The 15,751-nt window shown below is 52.6% G+C and overlaps 1 protein-coding gene across 1 annotated transcript in view; it reads left to right on the top strand.

The window, feature by feature from the left end:
- The window catches only part of SHANK2 (SH3 and multiple ankyrin repeat domains 2), a 516,281-nt gene that overhangs the window by 336,774 nt on the left and 163,756 nt on the right, over positions 1 to 15,751 (top strand). Inside the window, exons 14-19 of the mRNA XM_044682064.1 lie at positions 4,958 to 5,185; positions 5,258 to 5,447; positions 6,931 to 7,079; positions 8,547 to 8,658; positions 9,045 to 9,140; positions 13,932 to 13,957. Coding sequence (XP_044537999.1) covers positions 4,958 to 5,185; positions 5,258 to 5,447; positions 6,931 to 7,079; positions 8,547 to 8,658; positions 9,045 to 9,140; positions 13,932 to 13,957 — 801 coding nt within the window. The remainder of the gene's footprint in view (positions 1 to 4,957; positions 5,186 to 5,257; positions 5,448 to 6,930; positions 7,080 to 8,546; positions 8,659 to 9,044; positions 9,141 to 13,931; positions 13,958 to 15,751) is intronic.

Genomic DNA, 15,751 nt, shown 5'->3' with positions numbered 1-15,751 from the left:
CAGAGACAGAGACAGAGACAGAGACAGAGACAGAGACAGAGACAGAGTCAGAGACAGAGTCAGAGACAGACAGAGACAGAGACAGACAGAGACAGAGACAGACAGACAGAGACAGAGACAGAGAGACAGAGAGAGTGTCAGAGAGAGAGAGACAGAGAGAGAGAGAGAGAGAGAGAGAGAGAGAGAGAGAGAGAGAGAGAGAGAGAGCGCTTCTCCCCGCAGAGGCACTCAGTCCCTCCTCTGTAAAAGGAGGGGGTTGGACTAACTGGTCCCCAGAGCCCTCCCAGCTCTGCCCTCCTATCATTCTTGAACACTGGCTGGCTTGGCAAGAACAGCCCTTGAGCCTTTTGGCAATCTCCTCTTGATTTCACAAAAAAGGAACAGAAGCTCAGGGACAAGCAGAAACCTTGGGAGCCATTGATTCTACCCTCCTCATTTTCCGAGAGACAACAGAGGCCCAGGTAGGGAAGAGACTTTGCCAAGGTCTTCCTATAGGCGGAAAATGGCCAGAATGAGAGAAGCTGCTTAAGCATGAGGTCAGGGCTCTCTTCTTGCTCTCTTTCCTCAAGGGGATAAGCACAGAGTAGGTTATTTAACTCCGTAGATGATACCATCGCAGAACATCTTGCCTGCCCCCTTCCTTCTGAGATGTTTTGAAGACTTCACGGTCCTTACAAGAAGACCCTTTCTTCTAAGCCAGAGCCGGAGCTGGAGGGAGCCTCTGAGGATATGTAATCTGGACCCCACATCTTACAGGGAAGGAAATGGAGGCCCAGGGAGGTTATAAATGACTTACCCAAGGTCACACAGGCTGTGTGTAGCAGAGGTAGAATTCAAACTGAGTTCCTTTGATTCCAATGCTTTTTCCAGGGTCTCACACTCCCTCCTGGTCCTTTGAGGTTAGGAAGATGCATGATTCTTTAGAAACAAGAAGAGAAATTTAGGATTGTTTAGAGTATGTAAAGACTACACCTGAAATAGGCATAGAATGGTATTTTAGAAAGGGACCTGGGTTCAAATTTTGCCCTTACCACTTCTCTGGCCTTGGACCCATTGTTCCCACTGGCTGTTTCCCTAAAGTTCCTTTTCTGTGAAGTGAGGAGGAGGGCAAGTCAAACTGCCCTCAAGTCCAGTCCCACACACTCCCCGGCCTCTGCCTTTCATGAAAACCAGGCCTCCCACAACCACCCTCTCCTGCGCTGACCCATTTCACAGGTGCCTCTGAAATTCTCTTCTCCCGGCCAGTGAGCCAGTCACCTTGCAGGGCATTTGGAGTCAGACAGAAGAAATAGGACGCGCACTCCTTGCCCTCAGTGAACTTATACTTTAGTGTGAAGTTGTCAGAGAACTAGGAGAGACACCATTTGGACGCGGGAACGAATGCAAGATGGCCGAGCGTTCCCTGCACCTGGTTTGGGACTTCGGCCGTGCTCCATTGAGCTCCTGGTTGCCTCCATCCAGGGGTTTGGGGAAGCCCTCGGACGTGTTCTCCGCTGCGGTTGTAGCTGGTGTTGTCTCACTGGCACATCCATGAATGGAGAAGAGAGTAAACACCGTGACGTTACTCTAGCCTTGAAGGCTTTCTTATTGCTCTACCCAGAGGATCTCATTCAATCTTTTCATCAGTCATAAGAGGTAGGAAGATGTTATTATCTTCATCTTATAGGTGAGGAAACGGAGGCTGACAGAGGCTACGATGTGTCTGAGGCAGGATTTGAATTCAGGTTCAAAGTCCCGTCTGTTACTGACATTCCCATACTACACCCACACCACCTTAAGTGAGATTCCCATTTTACTGATGGGGAAACTGACCCAGCGAGTCCCAGAACACAAGATTCCAGAGTTGGCGGAGACTTTAGGGGCCATTGAATCCAAGCTATCCCCAAAGAGAATCTCCCCTCTTCAATATGTCCCCCCAAAGGGGAAGGAGCGGACTCCGAATCCCTTGAAAGAGCCCGTTCCGCTCTTAGAGAACCCCGGCTTAAGACACACCACCAGCCCCCTGTGGGCTCTGTGGACTTTCCCCTCTTTGCTTCTGGTTCTGCCCAAACAGAGCAAGTCAATGCTGCTTTCACTATGCCCATGAGGTTCTGGGACCCGGGACAAGGCAAGTGCTGCTCCCTGGGAAGAGCTCTGTCTTGGGAATCCAGCTTCGTGGAATCCCACTAGCCGCATCATCCTGACCCAGTCCCTTAACCTCAGCTCTCCTAGTTCTCTGTAAAATGAGGTTAGTGACACCCACTCTACTCCGCTGCCACGTGTGCGGTAAGGCAAGGACCGGGCGAAGCTTCTAGAAATGGGAGTTCTAGTGATCATCAAGTGGGCCCAGGGATGCACGCACACATACATACATGTGTGTGCACACATGCACACGCTCAAACACTCACGCACGTACACACGCACACACTCACACACACTGTGTACTTCATGCACTCTCTTCGTGCTCCCCTTGATGGGTCACTTGAACACGGAATAGCTTCTCCTGACCATCCCTCACGCTCCGACTCGCCCTCCCACCAGAAGGGAACTGGCCCAGGTCCGTCCCTCGCCTTCCCAAGGGATAGGCTTCGGCGTCCCTGTAGGTTCTCCAGAACAAGTCCATCCGTTGACCCCCATCCTGCCGACATTGCAGGTGCCCCAGGACCCCCGCCCGTCCTTCCTTCCTTGGCTCGACTTCTTTTCCCGGCACACATTCTCCGGCTTTCCACCCTGGCCTTCGGCTCTATGTTTCAGCCTCTTCTTCGCCCTCATCCCATCTCCTCCCGGCACCCTCGGCTTCTGTTCAATGCCCACTTTGAGGTCTTCAGACCCTCCCCCGGCCTCTCCCCGGCATCTGACATGGACGTGACTCTCAGAAAGGCAACCCCGGCTCCTGGGACAAGTGTGGGACCCTTTAAAAAAGCTTCGCAGCGGCCCAGAAGGACCTCATGTCATTTGGAATCTTGGGGGTTCCATGGAGAGGTATTTGGGGCTCATTTGAGTTTTAAATATTTAGATATATGACAAACTTCCTGTGGACGTTTAGGGGACTTGGAAACTACATTTCCCATGATTCAGTGGGTTTACAATCTTACGTGATGACACGAGCGACGTAAAGCGTAGCTCAAACAGAGAGGACTTGATTGGGACGGGCTCTTCTTGGTACGAGAGAGCCAGGCGGAGAAGGTATGGCGGGGAATTTGAATTAGATCTTAGCAGGCTCACGGTCATCTTATATTTTATCAGCATGGCCATCATTAAAATATTAACACTCCTTTTAATATCAATCTACATCTTTTTAATAATAAGCGCTCTTCTTCTCTTTCATCCTGGGCCTGACTGGGCGTCCGCCGGGGCCGGCTGTCCCAGAGATGCCAAAGGCTGTTTCGTTCTTTGTGCGGCCATCCAGAGGCCGGCACAGGGCCTGGCCCAGCTGTCACTCAACAAGGCTTACGGAGGGCCCAGAAGGGACCTCGGAGGCTCATTTTATCTCCAAAGCCAGAGAGGTCCAAGCTCCCCCTTCCTGGGGTTTCGCCCTTTGAAGGCTTTTATCTAGTTCCAAATCACAGCCTTCATAGGGCTGTGGAAAGAGAATCGTTCTCCTGTGAAAAAAGAGCCATGACTTGCTCTGTGCCATGGCTGCATCCCCATAGCCCGTGGGGAGGGGGAAGCAGCCTCTTCCCAAAGGGGATGGGCATCAAAGGCTGCTGTGAAGGGAGTCCTTGGCACGGCACACTTCAAGCCCTCTAGACCTGGGAGTTCTGGTTCGGCTTTTGGAGGGGCTCTTCCCCAAGTTGGCTGCCGGGCAACGAGTCACTAGACTAGGGGTTTGGACTCGGCACCAGCAGAGGCAGTCCCGTGCCATGGCGTGGAGTCGCTGATCCAGACGGTATTGAACTCAGTCCCTGGCCGATGAGTCCATCCTGTTCTCTGAAACACCATGGAAGGCTGCCATCTTCCATGCTACCATCCTAACCCTGAAGAGCCCCCAATGGCAGGGTCAGAGGGGGCCACAACGAGGCTCGAATTGGAATATTTCTTTAAGAAAAGATGAGAGTCACCGCCACCCCTGCTTGCTCTTTTCTCCAGCCCAAGAGAAGATGATCACAGAAGCAAGCCTGGATCTAGAAAAGGCACCCCCACCCCCACCCCAAGCCACAGTCCTATCTCCCTAGTGATGGCCAGAACTGGAGGAGTCTAGAAAGCATCCCATGGGGGACAGCTGGGTAGTTCAGTGGATGGAGAGTCAGGCCTAGAGATGGGAGGTCCTAGATTCAAATCTGGCCTCAGACACTTCTCAGCTGTGTGACCCTGGGCAAGTCACTTGACCTCCATTGCCCACCCTTACTTACCACTCTTCCACCTTGGAGCCAATACACAGAAGTTAAGGGTTTAAAAAAAATAAAAAAAAAATAGAAAGCTCCCCATGTCCTCGAGCAGCGTTGGCAAATGTGCCCAAACTACAACTTCAGGCTGCCTGTGAGCTCCCTGCATTACCCCAGAGAGCGGAGGGAGGAAGGGCTCACTTTGGGTGGCTGGACAGAGGGCAGGGCACACAAAAATGTCCTCGGGCACTGGGAAGAGGGGGAGCAGAGCGGCTCCCCCATGCCAGCCGGGCACATGTGCCAGTACGGCACTCACGCCATCCTAGAGCAGCCTCCCTACCTCCCCAGACGGCTCTAGCCTTTACCTAGTGGCGTGGTGACCTCTTGAGGGCTCAGTTTTCCTGGCGGAGGTTCCCCACCCTCCCTGCCAGTCCAGCCCCAGGTTGTCGCCCTGCACAGATGATTATAGGCTGATTGCAACGATCATGAGATCAGGTAGTGCAGCGTGAGAAAGCCAGCCAAGGACCTGGATTCAGCCTTTGCTCCGTCCCTCTCCGGCTCTCGGTTTCCCTCCTCCGATACTCGATCGAAGGCCCCGACTTGGCAAAGGAGCTGAGACGTTTCATCTCAATTTACTGATTCGTGTCCATCAGGAGGATCGATTGGAAGCCCGTAGACACGTTCCCCAAAGGGTCAGCGCGGGGTTCCCAAATACGTCGCTCCTTAGTAACGTCTCCGAAAATACGGCGGAAAAAAGGGTTTCCCTTTGCCTGGAAAATGTAGGAACCTTTGACAATGCCCGTGAGGGAAATCAGGCACTGGACAAGGAAAACTGTGGCCTCTCCAGCCTGCATGCCATGCTCGGGCTGCTGTTTTACTTTGTGAGTTGAGTTGTAATTCTCTGCCACGGTTGCCTAGCAACATTCCCAGGGCTGCCACTCGCTGGGATGCAGGCCCGGGGGGCGGGGGGTGCCGAGAGCAAATCTGCTGCCGAATCCCTCGTGGAGGTTGGGGGCGAAGCCCCTCGTGTCCAGGGAACAGCCCAGAGACTGCCCACGTTCTCCGCGTGGGCTGCTGAGCGCTCTGGGGTCGTTGGCTCGGCTATCTTTAGGTCTGAGCTTGGGGCCCCAGTTCAGTCGGAAGGTGGGGGGAGGTTGAAGGAGACCGAAAGCCCGAGAGGTCCAGTGTCTAGAGACGAGGGCAGAACCACGGGCTTGGGGACCCGAGAACCCGGGACAAAGAATCGCAGAATGTCGGCGTTGGCAGGGACGACCCCCAAACCAAAAGGGATCCTTCCTAAAACAAGGGGGCATCTGAGGAGGAGGCGCCCATCACCCTTTCTGTGGCACTCGCTACCAGGGGAACCACTCTCTGGCCCAAGCCTGTAAAGGGAGATGACTGGGCTCGGGTCCAATCCAGCTCTAAAACTGGGCTGCTCTGGCCCCTAGAAGGCCAGATAGCCGCCATTTAGAAGCTGCTCATTTGTTCTACTAGCACTTATGGGCCATTTACTTCCCATGGGCTGGGCACTGGGCCTTGGTGCTGGGGAGTGAAAGGTCTGTCTCCATTGTGAATGAAAGCAAACTCGGTGCCATCCTCGGGGGGCATCCCAGGAAGTCTGCCTGAGCTGGAGCCCAGGCAGCCCAGTGAAGCCACCTTCTGGCAGAATCAGAGGCTATGGGGGAGGGACACGGCAGGCACCTGCTCGTCTTCCAAGGAGGCTCAGCCTTCCTCCTAACGTGGCAGAAGCCTGGGCTTCCCCGATGGTGGCCATTCCACCCTGGGCCCTGGCAGAGAGTGGCTGACCTCCCATGGAGGTGGTCCTGTTTGTGGCAGTGACGATGCTGATGGCGATGGATGATGACGATACTTTTGGTGGTGATGCCATGATGGTTGCAATCCCGATAGCTAGTAGTTCTAGGGCCGGGGTTCCCAAACTTTTCTGGCCTGCCGCCCCCTTTCCAGAAAAAATATTCCTTAGCCCCCTAGAAATTAAATTTTTAAAATTTTAGTAGTAATTAATAGCAAAGATAAATGCATGTGTGGCCATCACCGCCTCCCTGGATCGCTGCAGCACCCACTAGGGGGCGGTGGCGCCCACTTTGGGAATCACTGTTCTAGAGGGAGGGCTCTGAGGTTTGCAAAGTGCTTCACAGATATCTGATTTGCTCCTGAGAGGTAGATGCTATTTTTAACCCCATTTTATAGATGGTAAAACTACGGTTTCAAGAAATTTAGTGACTTACCCCGGGTCACAAAGCTGGTATTTGAAGGAGATTTGAACTCGGCTGTTCCTGACGCATTTCTGTAGCACTTTCTGGCTTACAAAGTGATTTACATACATTGTCTCATCTGATTCTCACAACCAAAGTACTATAATTATCCCCACTGCACAGATGTAGAAACTGAGTCTCTCAGAGTCCGTAAATGTTAGTGACAAGAGACGAGAGCCCAGGACTCTGCCAGGAGAAGGCAGGGGGATCCCAGGGAAAGTGTGTGATCGGATCCCAGGAGCCTGGAGCAGGGGGTGGAAGGGCTGAAATGGCTTAGCCCCCCTGGCACAGTGCCAGGCTGCCTCAGGCAAAGGGGTCCTTTGTCCCACCCGCCCACCCATGGCCTCCTCCAGATCTTAGCTGTGCCCACCCAGCAGCAGCCCCCTCTGGTCGCTCTTTGGAGCTCGAGGAGGCAGAAGCAGCAGGCTTCCTGAGAAAAGTCTACCTTGGCAGAGCCCACTCCATTCTGGCACGCAGGAGGCAGCCGCAGCAGCTACCAGGGGTGGGCGGGGGCTGGGGGTTGGGCAGGTTGATTTTAGCTCTGAGGAACAAGAGCCCAAACAGGGAGGATGCCGACACTGTACAGAGAAAACAGCTTTTGCTCGGGTGTTGGAGGGATGGTCGGCCTGCCTGGGTCCTGAGAGTCTTCTCTCTCTCCCCTGCCTGCCCTCCCCATCCCTGGGGTTGCTCAGACCGGGCCCCACCCCTGGGGGGAGAGGCTCAGATCTCGGGCAGAAACCCCCAAACCCTGCTCTCTCCTGCCACTAAGACGTAGATGGTACGTCTCGTGGACATTTTATGGATGGCACTGCAAGGGCTTCCTGGCGAGATGCCCTCCTCCCCAGCCTCAATCATTGCCTTTTACATAAATGATGCTCCCAGCCCCTGCCTTCCCCTAAAACTAGGAAAACCAGGCCCTGCCCCCCTCCCCCCACACTCCCAGGAGGGATGCTTGTGAGCCAAGAGGGGCAGCGAGCTTCCAGCTGTCTCTCCCCCCTTCCAAGCATCTCCCCTTGGCCCCAAACCAGCCAGGGGGGGCTTGGGTGTGTGAAAACTATCATTAGAGCCCACCCTGTCTACTGACTGACCCTCGTCCCCAGAAAGGCATCCGCTTCCTCCCAGTCACACAGTAATTCAGTCAGGAAGCATTTATTAAGCACCTACTGTGTGCTGAGCATTGTGCTAAGTGCTGGGCATCCAAAGGAAGGCAGAAGACATTCCCTGCCCTCAAGGAGCTCCCAGTCTAATGGAAAAGCACCATCCAAACAGGCATGGATCCAGGATAGCTAGATCCAGAGATAATCATCAGAGGGAAAGCACCATCGCTGAGGACCCCTCCAGGCCACCTCTGGATAGGGAACCCCCAGCTCGCCTCTTCCCAATGGCTGTTGTCTTCTCACATTGGAATACAAGCCTCTTGAGGTCAGGGACTCTCTCTTTTGACATCCTTGTATCCTTAGTGCTCAGTATGGCGTCTGACAGCATCACGAAACCCTCACTGTGTGCCCTTTGGTCCGTCCGTCCATCCACCCATCCATCCATCCATCCATCCAGTTCATGTGTTTGGCCCCAACCTTGTGCTGGGTGCTTTGTTATTTGATTGTTTTCAGTCACGCCTGAGTCTTTGTGGGATTTTCTTGTCAAAGATACTGGAGGAGTTTGCCATTTCCTTCCCCAGCTCATTTTCCATTTGAAGAAACTGAGGCAAGCAGGGTGTGACTTGCCCAGAGTCACCCAGTGAGGAAGTATCTGAGGTCAGATTTGAATTCGGGTCTTCCTGACTCCAGCCCTCTCGCCGTTGCACCATCTGGCTAGGTGCTTGCAGGGGATAAAAAGCAGGGGGTGGGGAGGCAAAAGCAAATGCTGCTGCCCTCAAAGGTTCAAATTCTGCTGTGGGGGAAGCCACGCCGAGGTCCAAGACCACGCTGCCTCCTGACTGGCTTCCAGGAGTTCCTGTCCCCCCTTTCAGTCAGGGCTGGGCCGCTCGGTGTGTGCCTACGTACGTCAGCCAGCTCAGCCGTCCACAGAGGGCTTCGGCTCGGCCTCTCGTCGCTCAGTGGATGTTAAACACATTAAGAAAAGTCATCTCCTTCTCCCATGAGGCAGTGGGACGGGGCTAGAAATAGAGGGAAGCCTTGGTGAGGCTGGGTGCCGGGGGAAGTCGGAGCCGGCTTCATGTTCGTTGGGCTCAAGGAGGCCGTCTGGTGGAGTCGGGGTCCCGGGTGCTAGGGCACAGGGCAGAGATGCCCTGGGTTCCACTAGAGCTCTGCTTCCTGGAAGGGGCTGTAAAAGAGGAGCTGCCCCTGCGCACCGAGGCTCCGGTGGCACTTGGGGTCTTCCTTTGACGCAGGAGCCACGTAGGGTCCAGAGAGAGGGGATGATTTGTCCGAGGTCCCACGGCCAGTAGCAGAGCCGAGACTCAAGCATGGAGCCGTTGTCTCTTCCTACTTCCCCGTGCTGCCGGCAGAAACCATGGATACCTTCTTTTATCACCTCATCATCATCCGGAAAGGCAGAGCGAGACATTATTCTGACTCTGATGTATTTTTAAATCAGTCAGTCGGTGAGCGGTGATTAAGCACCTACTATGTGCCAGGCCGTTTGGCTAGGTGCCAAAGAAACAAAGAAGACCAAGTGAACGCAAGCCTTGTACCGAGAAAGTTCACATTCTGCCAGGGAGACAACAGGTTAATACAGAAGCGTGTGCACAAGAAATGCAGGGGATTTTAGGAGGGGTGGGCAGCCGCTGCTGGGGGAGGAGGAGCCATCCATCCATCCATCAGTCAGCATCGATGAAGCACCTACTGTGTGCCACACAGGGGCTAAACATTCCTCTGAGGTGAGAGCTGAGGGAAGCCAGAGATTCTGAGAGAGGATGCTGATTCTGGGCTAGGCCTGGGGCTCAGTCAGGGCAAAGGCCTGAAGGAGTGGAGCGCCGTGGATCAGAAATAGCCCATCTGACTAAAGGAGGAAGGATGGGTAACAGGAAGTCACATAGAGTAAGTTGGGAAAGGTAGGTGGAGCCAGATGGTGAAAGGCTTTAAATGCCAAAGAGAAGACTTTCACTTGATTCCAGAAGCACCACTCGAGGGGAGGCAGGCAGCCATCCGTGCCCTTCAGGACAGTCGCTTTGGGTGTTCCATGGAGGAGCAACGGCCAAGCGGGATGGGAGGCTGAGAGACGACTTTGCTTACGATCAGTGCCAGCCCTTCCTGAGCCTCTGCCAGCCTGCTCGGGGCTTGCTTTTGTTGTGAAAGGAAAGGAAGGCTGCTCCCCCCACACCAGCGTCCTTGTCTCTTGCCATTATGGCATCGCTCCAGGGCTGCACTGGCCTGAAATAACATCCTTCCGTGTTGCTGGGCACCCGGCGCTGTTCTTGTCTTGATGTATTTTTTGTGACATGGAAGGGACGAAGCATTCCTCCTGGTAGAAATGAGGGCAAATGACAGGCCTAGTTTAGTTTTCAGCCAGCTGCACCCAAGGGGTGGCCAGATGCCCCCCAAATTAGCCTCGATGACTTGCCCTCGGAAATGGCAGCCTCTTCGTCCTCCAATAAGCTGAGAGCCTTGTGTTGAGTGATTTAATGATAGCCCCACCCCCATGCCCATCTTGGGCCCCCGGGGAGGAGGACACACACACACACACACACACACACACACACACACACACACACACACACGATGGACCAGTATCAGCGTTTTAGGCCAAAGAGCCAACCTCGCAGAGCCCAGCTTAACGCGGCGGCTGCCAAACATTCTCCGAAGCCACAAGCTTTCAAAGAGCCATTTGACTCGTGAGCGGCTCCTTTATCCTCTGTGAAATCATCTCCTCTTAGCGTCGTGCTATTAATTTTTATTTTTAACCAAGCTGAAATCACCTCCATTCTCTCTCCATTCAGCCATTTCAGCTTTGGAGCACGCTTGCAAGGGGAGAGCTGCGATCCGCACAATCTTGAATCCTCGTCAGAAAATCTCAGGCATCTGAGTGAGGGACTGACTCACTGCCAAAGGCGCCGCTGCCCCGGGGTCTCGGAGGGTGGGTGGCCTCGGGGGCAGGACCCAGGGAGGCCTCCCCGTTTGCAGGAACTTGAGGTGCCCCACCTGAATCCTGGCAAAGGTGGCAGTTTGCCCACCAGATTCAGCTCGAGCAGAGTCCCGCCTCTTTAGTAAGCTCAGGGCTCCTCTTGTAGCCTTCATCTTATAGAGGGGGAGAGCCTCAGAGATGAGGAGGCTTATTCAAGGTGGCACAGGCGGTTTGGAGAAAGAACCACGTCTGAATCAAGGGCAAGCGCTCAGCTCGGGGGTGCCGTGTGGACAGAGTGCTGGACCTGGAGTCAGAGAAATCTGAGTTCAAATCCAGCCTCAGATACTTACTAGCTGTGCGATCCTGAGCAAGCCACTTCACCCTGTTTGCCTCGGTTTCCTCATATGTAAAATGAGCTGGAGAAGGAAATGACAAACAGCTCCAGCCAAGGAAACCCCAAATGAGGCCATGAAGGATTGGACTCAACTGAAGTGACTGAACACCTATAATATGTGGCCATCAGACTCTCCAGTTCCCCATTACAGCCCCATAACAGTGATTGCCAGAGAGCAAAAAGGAAGCATCAGAGAAAGCACCAGGCCATACTCTTGTCTAGGATGAAGGGAAAGGCCAGGGCAAGGCAGCAAGATTTCTGTAGCCCAAGAGGAAACGGCAGCATTAACAATAGCAAGGAATAGGAGATAGAAGGTGGGACTTGGATTCAGAGAGACACGAGAGCAAATCTGTTGATCCTGGATGAGTCATTTCCCCTCTTGGAGAGGTGAAATGGAGATTATCCTGCTCCACAGGGTTGTTGTGAGACTCCAAGATGTACATCCTTCTTGGTGTTTTTTTTTTTTTTTTTTTTTATCTCGCTTTCATCGCGTTTGATGAGGTTCAGATGGAGAGAGCCAGAGGCCTCCTGGGCAGAGGGTGCCAGAGCTGCCTCTGGTCATTGAGTAGTGATTATAGGGGGGCTGAAGTCATCTTTGGTGCAATCTCAGTGGCCAGCAGGGGGGCAGCGATGATGTGAGCTTCATCCTATTCTCCCCCAGCCCTCTAGAATGAGAAAACTCTTCATGCCGTGTCCTTTGGACACATTAAAAAATATTGGGATTTCATTGGTGTGAGGCTCTCCGAGGTGAGGACACTCTTATCTCCTAATGCAGATTAGCACCTTCTCAGCATCTCATGGTCTTAGAGCCCAGGCTCACCCAGCTTCAAGGCCAGCTCTCTGTTGAATGTGGAGAATTATTTTTAAATGTTTGTGGCTCCAGTCAGCTAGGGGGTGCAGTGGTTAGAGCCAGGCCTGGAGATGGGAGATCCTGGCTTCAAATCTAGCCTCAGAAACAGACCCATCCTAGAGATGGTACCCTCAGCAAGTCCCCTCAGTTGCCCAGCCCTTACCACTCTTCTGCCTTGGAACAGATACTTAGAATTGATTTTAGGGTGACAGCAGCTGTGGCTGGGCTGATTCTCTAGATTATTGGTGGAAATGTCGGGGAGAAAAAAGAATTCTCAGGATTTGTGGGATCTCGCTCTTCACCTCTTACTTTTTATTGTTCTTAGTCTTATTCTTCCTATTGAAAGAGGCCAGAAAAACAATAGCCATAACCATTAACCAGAGAACCAAGAGAACTCAATGGATGGATGGATAACCATTGACCAGAGAACCAAGCCACAAACATTTAAAAATAACTATATTAAAAATAACTTAGCATCAGGCTAAGAGGAAACCTGACCATCAGCTCTACCAGCATCTCACAGTATTAGCAGTAAAGATATGTGGGCTAGTCCAGAGCTGAGCCAGAATTCCATTGACAAGCTCCCCAACAGTGGTAGTCAACAAGTGGTGTTTCTGTGAGGGGAACCTACCACCTGGAACTAATCCCTGTCCTCATTGTAGGCACCTAGGATGGCTGGAACTGCATGAGATACTCCAGGTCTGCAGACCTGGGGCTCTCGTCATTATTTACTTCGGTATACTCTTCATGTCTGTCATCATCAATTCATTAAAGGTAGACTTTATCCAGGGGCTGAGGAGAAATGAATAAATAGATAAATGGATGGATGGATGGATGGATGGATAGATAGATAGATGGATGGATGGATTGATGGATAGATGGATGTGTGGATGGATGGATGGGATGGATGGATGGATAGATAGATGAATGGACGGATGGATAGATAAATGAATGGATGGGATGGGATGGATGGATGGATGGATGGATGGATAAATGAATGGATGAATGGATGGGATGGATGTGTGGATGGATGGGATGGATGGATGGATAGATAGATGGATGGATGGATGGATGGATAAATGAATGGATGGGATGGACGGATGGATAAATGAATGGATGAATGGATGGATGGATGGGATGGGATGGATGGATGGATAAATGAATGGATGAATGGATGGGATGGATGGATAAATGAATGGATGAATAAATGGGATGGATGGATGGGATGGATGGATGGATGGGATGGATGGATGGGATGGGATGGATGGATGGATAAATGAATGGATGAATGGATGGGATGGATGGATGGGATGGATGGATGGATAAATGAATGGATGGATGGATGGGATGGATGGATGAATGGATGGATGGATGGATGGATGGATGGGAATACATTCATAGTGCACCTCGTATTTCCAGGAAGGGCTCTCCAATCTAAGAAAATGAATAGAAACAGAAGATAATTGATGCCTTAAGGTGACTCAGCTTCTGCAGAAAGATCATGAGACCAGGTCCATGGAAATCATGTAGTCCGATTCCTTTGTTTTATGGTGGAAAGGAAGGATGGAAGGGAAGTAGGGAGGGATGAAAAGAATAGAGTAGGAATGTGATGACCCTGGTAATGTCCAGTCCTAGGGCTTCCATAGCTGCAGAGATGAAAAGGAAAGCTGGAGCTCCTCGAGCCCAAACCCTTTTTTATCTGTTTCTCTAACAGCTGGCGAAGTAGGTGACTTGCTCAAGGTCACACAAGTATCTTCCCGCTCGAGCTTTTCTCTAAACCTCTTGCTCCTTTCAGGGCTCAGGGTAGGCTCCGCACATAGAGAGCTCCTCGGGAGATGACTCTCGCCTGCTTGGCTGGCAGGGGAATGTGGTAGTTTCTTTTCATGTCAGAGAGGGGGAGAGACACTGATGAGCCCATGTCACAGTTGTGACAAGGTTGGCAAGCCAGGAAAAACACCTGTGAGCAAAGTTGGAGCCGGGACCAGAGCCGACTCAGCACCTCCGACCTGTCAGTCACCGAGGCTGGCTGTCTCTGGCTTTCCATATTTCGGGAAGATGAGGCTAAAGACAACTGAGTACAACCCCAGCTTCCCTCCAAAGTGAAGCATTGACTGTCTGCTGCAGGGATCAGCCCACCTTCCCAAGCACCACGCCTGCCTGCGAGGCTGTTCTAGGAAGGAGACAGAACCTCTCCTCCCCCCTCTCCCTGTCTCTCTCTCTTCCTCCCTCTCTCTGTTCATCTTTTTTTGGCCTTCACTCTTAGAGTGGATACTGTGTATTGGCTCTAAGGCAGAAGAGTGGTCAGGGCTAGGCAATGAGGGCCAAGTGACTTGCCCAGGGTCACACAGCTGGGAAGTGTCTGAGGTCAAATTTGAACCCAGGACCTCCCATCTCTAGGACTGCCACTCAACCCACTGAGCCACCTCACTACCCCTCTCTGTTTGTCCTCTAATGCTGAGTTTGGGGATGTTCTCTAGTTGAAGTTCCTGCGTGGAAGAAAGCCCCAGATGTCAGACCAGGGGCTGTGATTCTTCAGTCAACTCTCCTCAAAATGGAGAAACCAATTGTTTTTCTTAAGCAATTGGAAAAGGTAGGAAGAAAAGGCCCAATGAGAAAAACACTGGCTTCCGAGGCAGGAAAGCTGGATTTTAGTTCTGTCTGTCAGTTACTAGCTGTGTCACCCTGGACAAGTCCTCTTCCCCTCTCTGGGTCTTAATTCACTCATTCATTTCAATTGCACAACCATTTCAGAACCAGCTCCTACTAAAGCAGCATCCTAAGCTCTGGGGATAGAAATGCAGAAGAGGAGGCGGCCTCGGGCCTCCAGGAGCACCCTTGGGGGCAGGGGGTGTATGTGGGCAATTGCCTCAGACTAATTAATACCTGCGCAGATAGGAGAGTGTCTGTCAAAAGGCCAAGAGCCCCAACCCCGAAGACCAGATGGGGGAGAGGCCGCTTATATATGCCTTAAAGGAAGCAAAGGAGAAAGTACAGCTGGGGGAGGGGGGAGGGTAGGACTGCCCTGGCAAAGGTGCAGAGGTGAGAGATCGATGTTTGTGGGGGAGCAGGATGAAGCCCTCAGACCCGGTGGATTCGAACAGAGAGAGGGAAGGGAGAGGCCAGCCAGGTTGTGTCACTGTGTTGGAAGGGCAGGGAGAGGAGGGCTGGATCACCCTGGCCTGGGCTTTTGGCCTGGAGAGGTGAGGCTTTGTCAAATGAGCAGCCAGAGCAGCTATTCTTCCTAGGCCAAGCCCTGGCCCACAGGCTAGCTCGTTTGCCTTGGTTCTGCCGGACACAAGGCCATCTTCCCTCTCTGCGCCTAGCAGTAGCAGCATCCAGAGTAAGAGCCTCAGTGTGCCAGGCCAAAAGCCCTGCCCTTTCTGCACTCTGGAGCACAGTGAGAATCATGCTGAATTTGGAGGTGGAGGACATGAGTTCAAATCCTCTAATCTTCTTGGGCCTCAGTCTCCCCCTTTCTAAAATGATAGACCTTGGCGGGTGGCTTATGCAGTCCTTGATAGCCTCAATTCACTATTCTTGGATTCCTGCCCTCTATTAGCTTTGACCTCCAAGGAGAGAGAGGAGAGGAGAGGAGAGGAGGGGAGGGGAGGGGAGGGGAGAGAGGAGAGACAGAGAGAGAGAGAGAGACAGAGAGACAGACAGACAGACAGACAGACAGACAGACAGACAGAGACAGAGAGAGACAGAGACAGAGACAGACAGAGACAGACAGAGAGACAGAGAGGGAGGGAAAGGAGAGAGGAGAGAGAGAGGAGAGAGGGGGGAGAGAGAGAAGAGAGAGGGGAGGGAAGGAGAGAAAGAGAGAGAGAGGAAGAGAAGAGAAGAGAAAAGAGGAGAGGAGAGAGAAAGGAGAGGAGAGGGGAGAGACAGAGACAGAGAGGGAGGA

Source organism: Gracilinanus agilis, chromosome 6, assembly GCF_016433145.1.
Source record: "Gracilinanus agilis isolate LMUSP501 chromosome 6, AgileGrace, whole genome shotgun sequence".
Lineage (NCBI taxonomy): Eukaryota > Metazoa > Chordata > Mammalia > Didelphimorphia > Didelphidae > Gracilinanus > Gracilinanus agilis.
The sequence above is the reverse complement of the archived record's forward strand: the minus strand, read 5'-3'. Positions and strand labels throughout refer to the sequence as shown.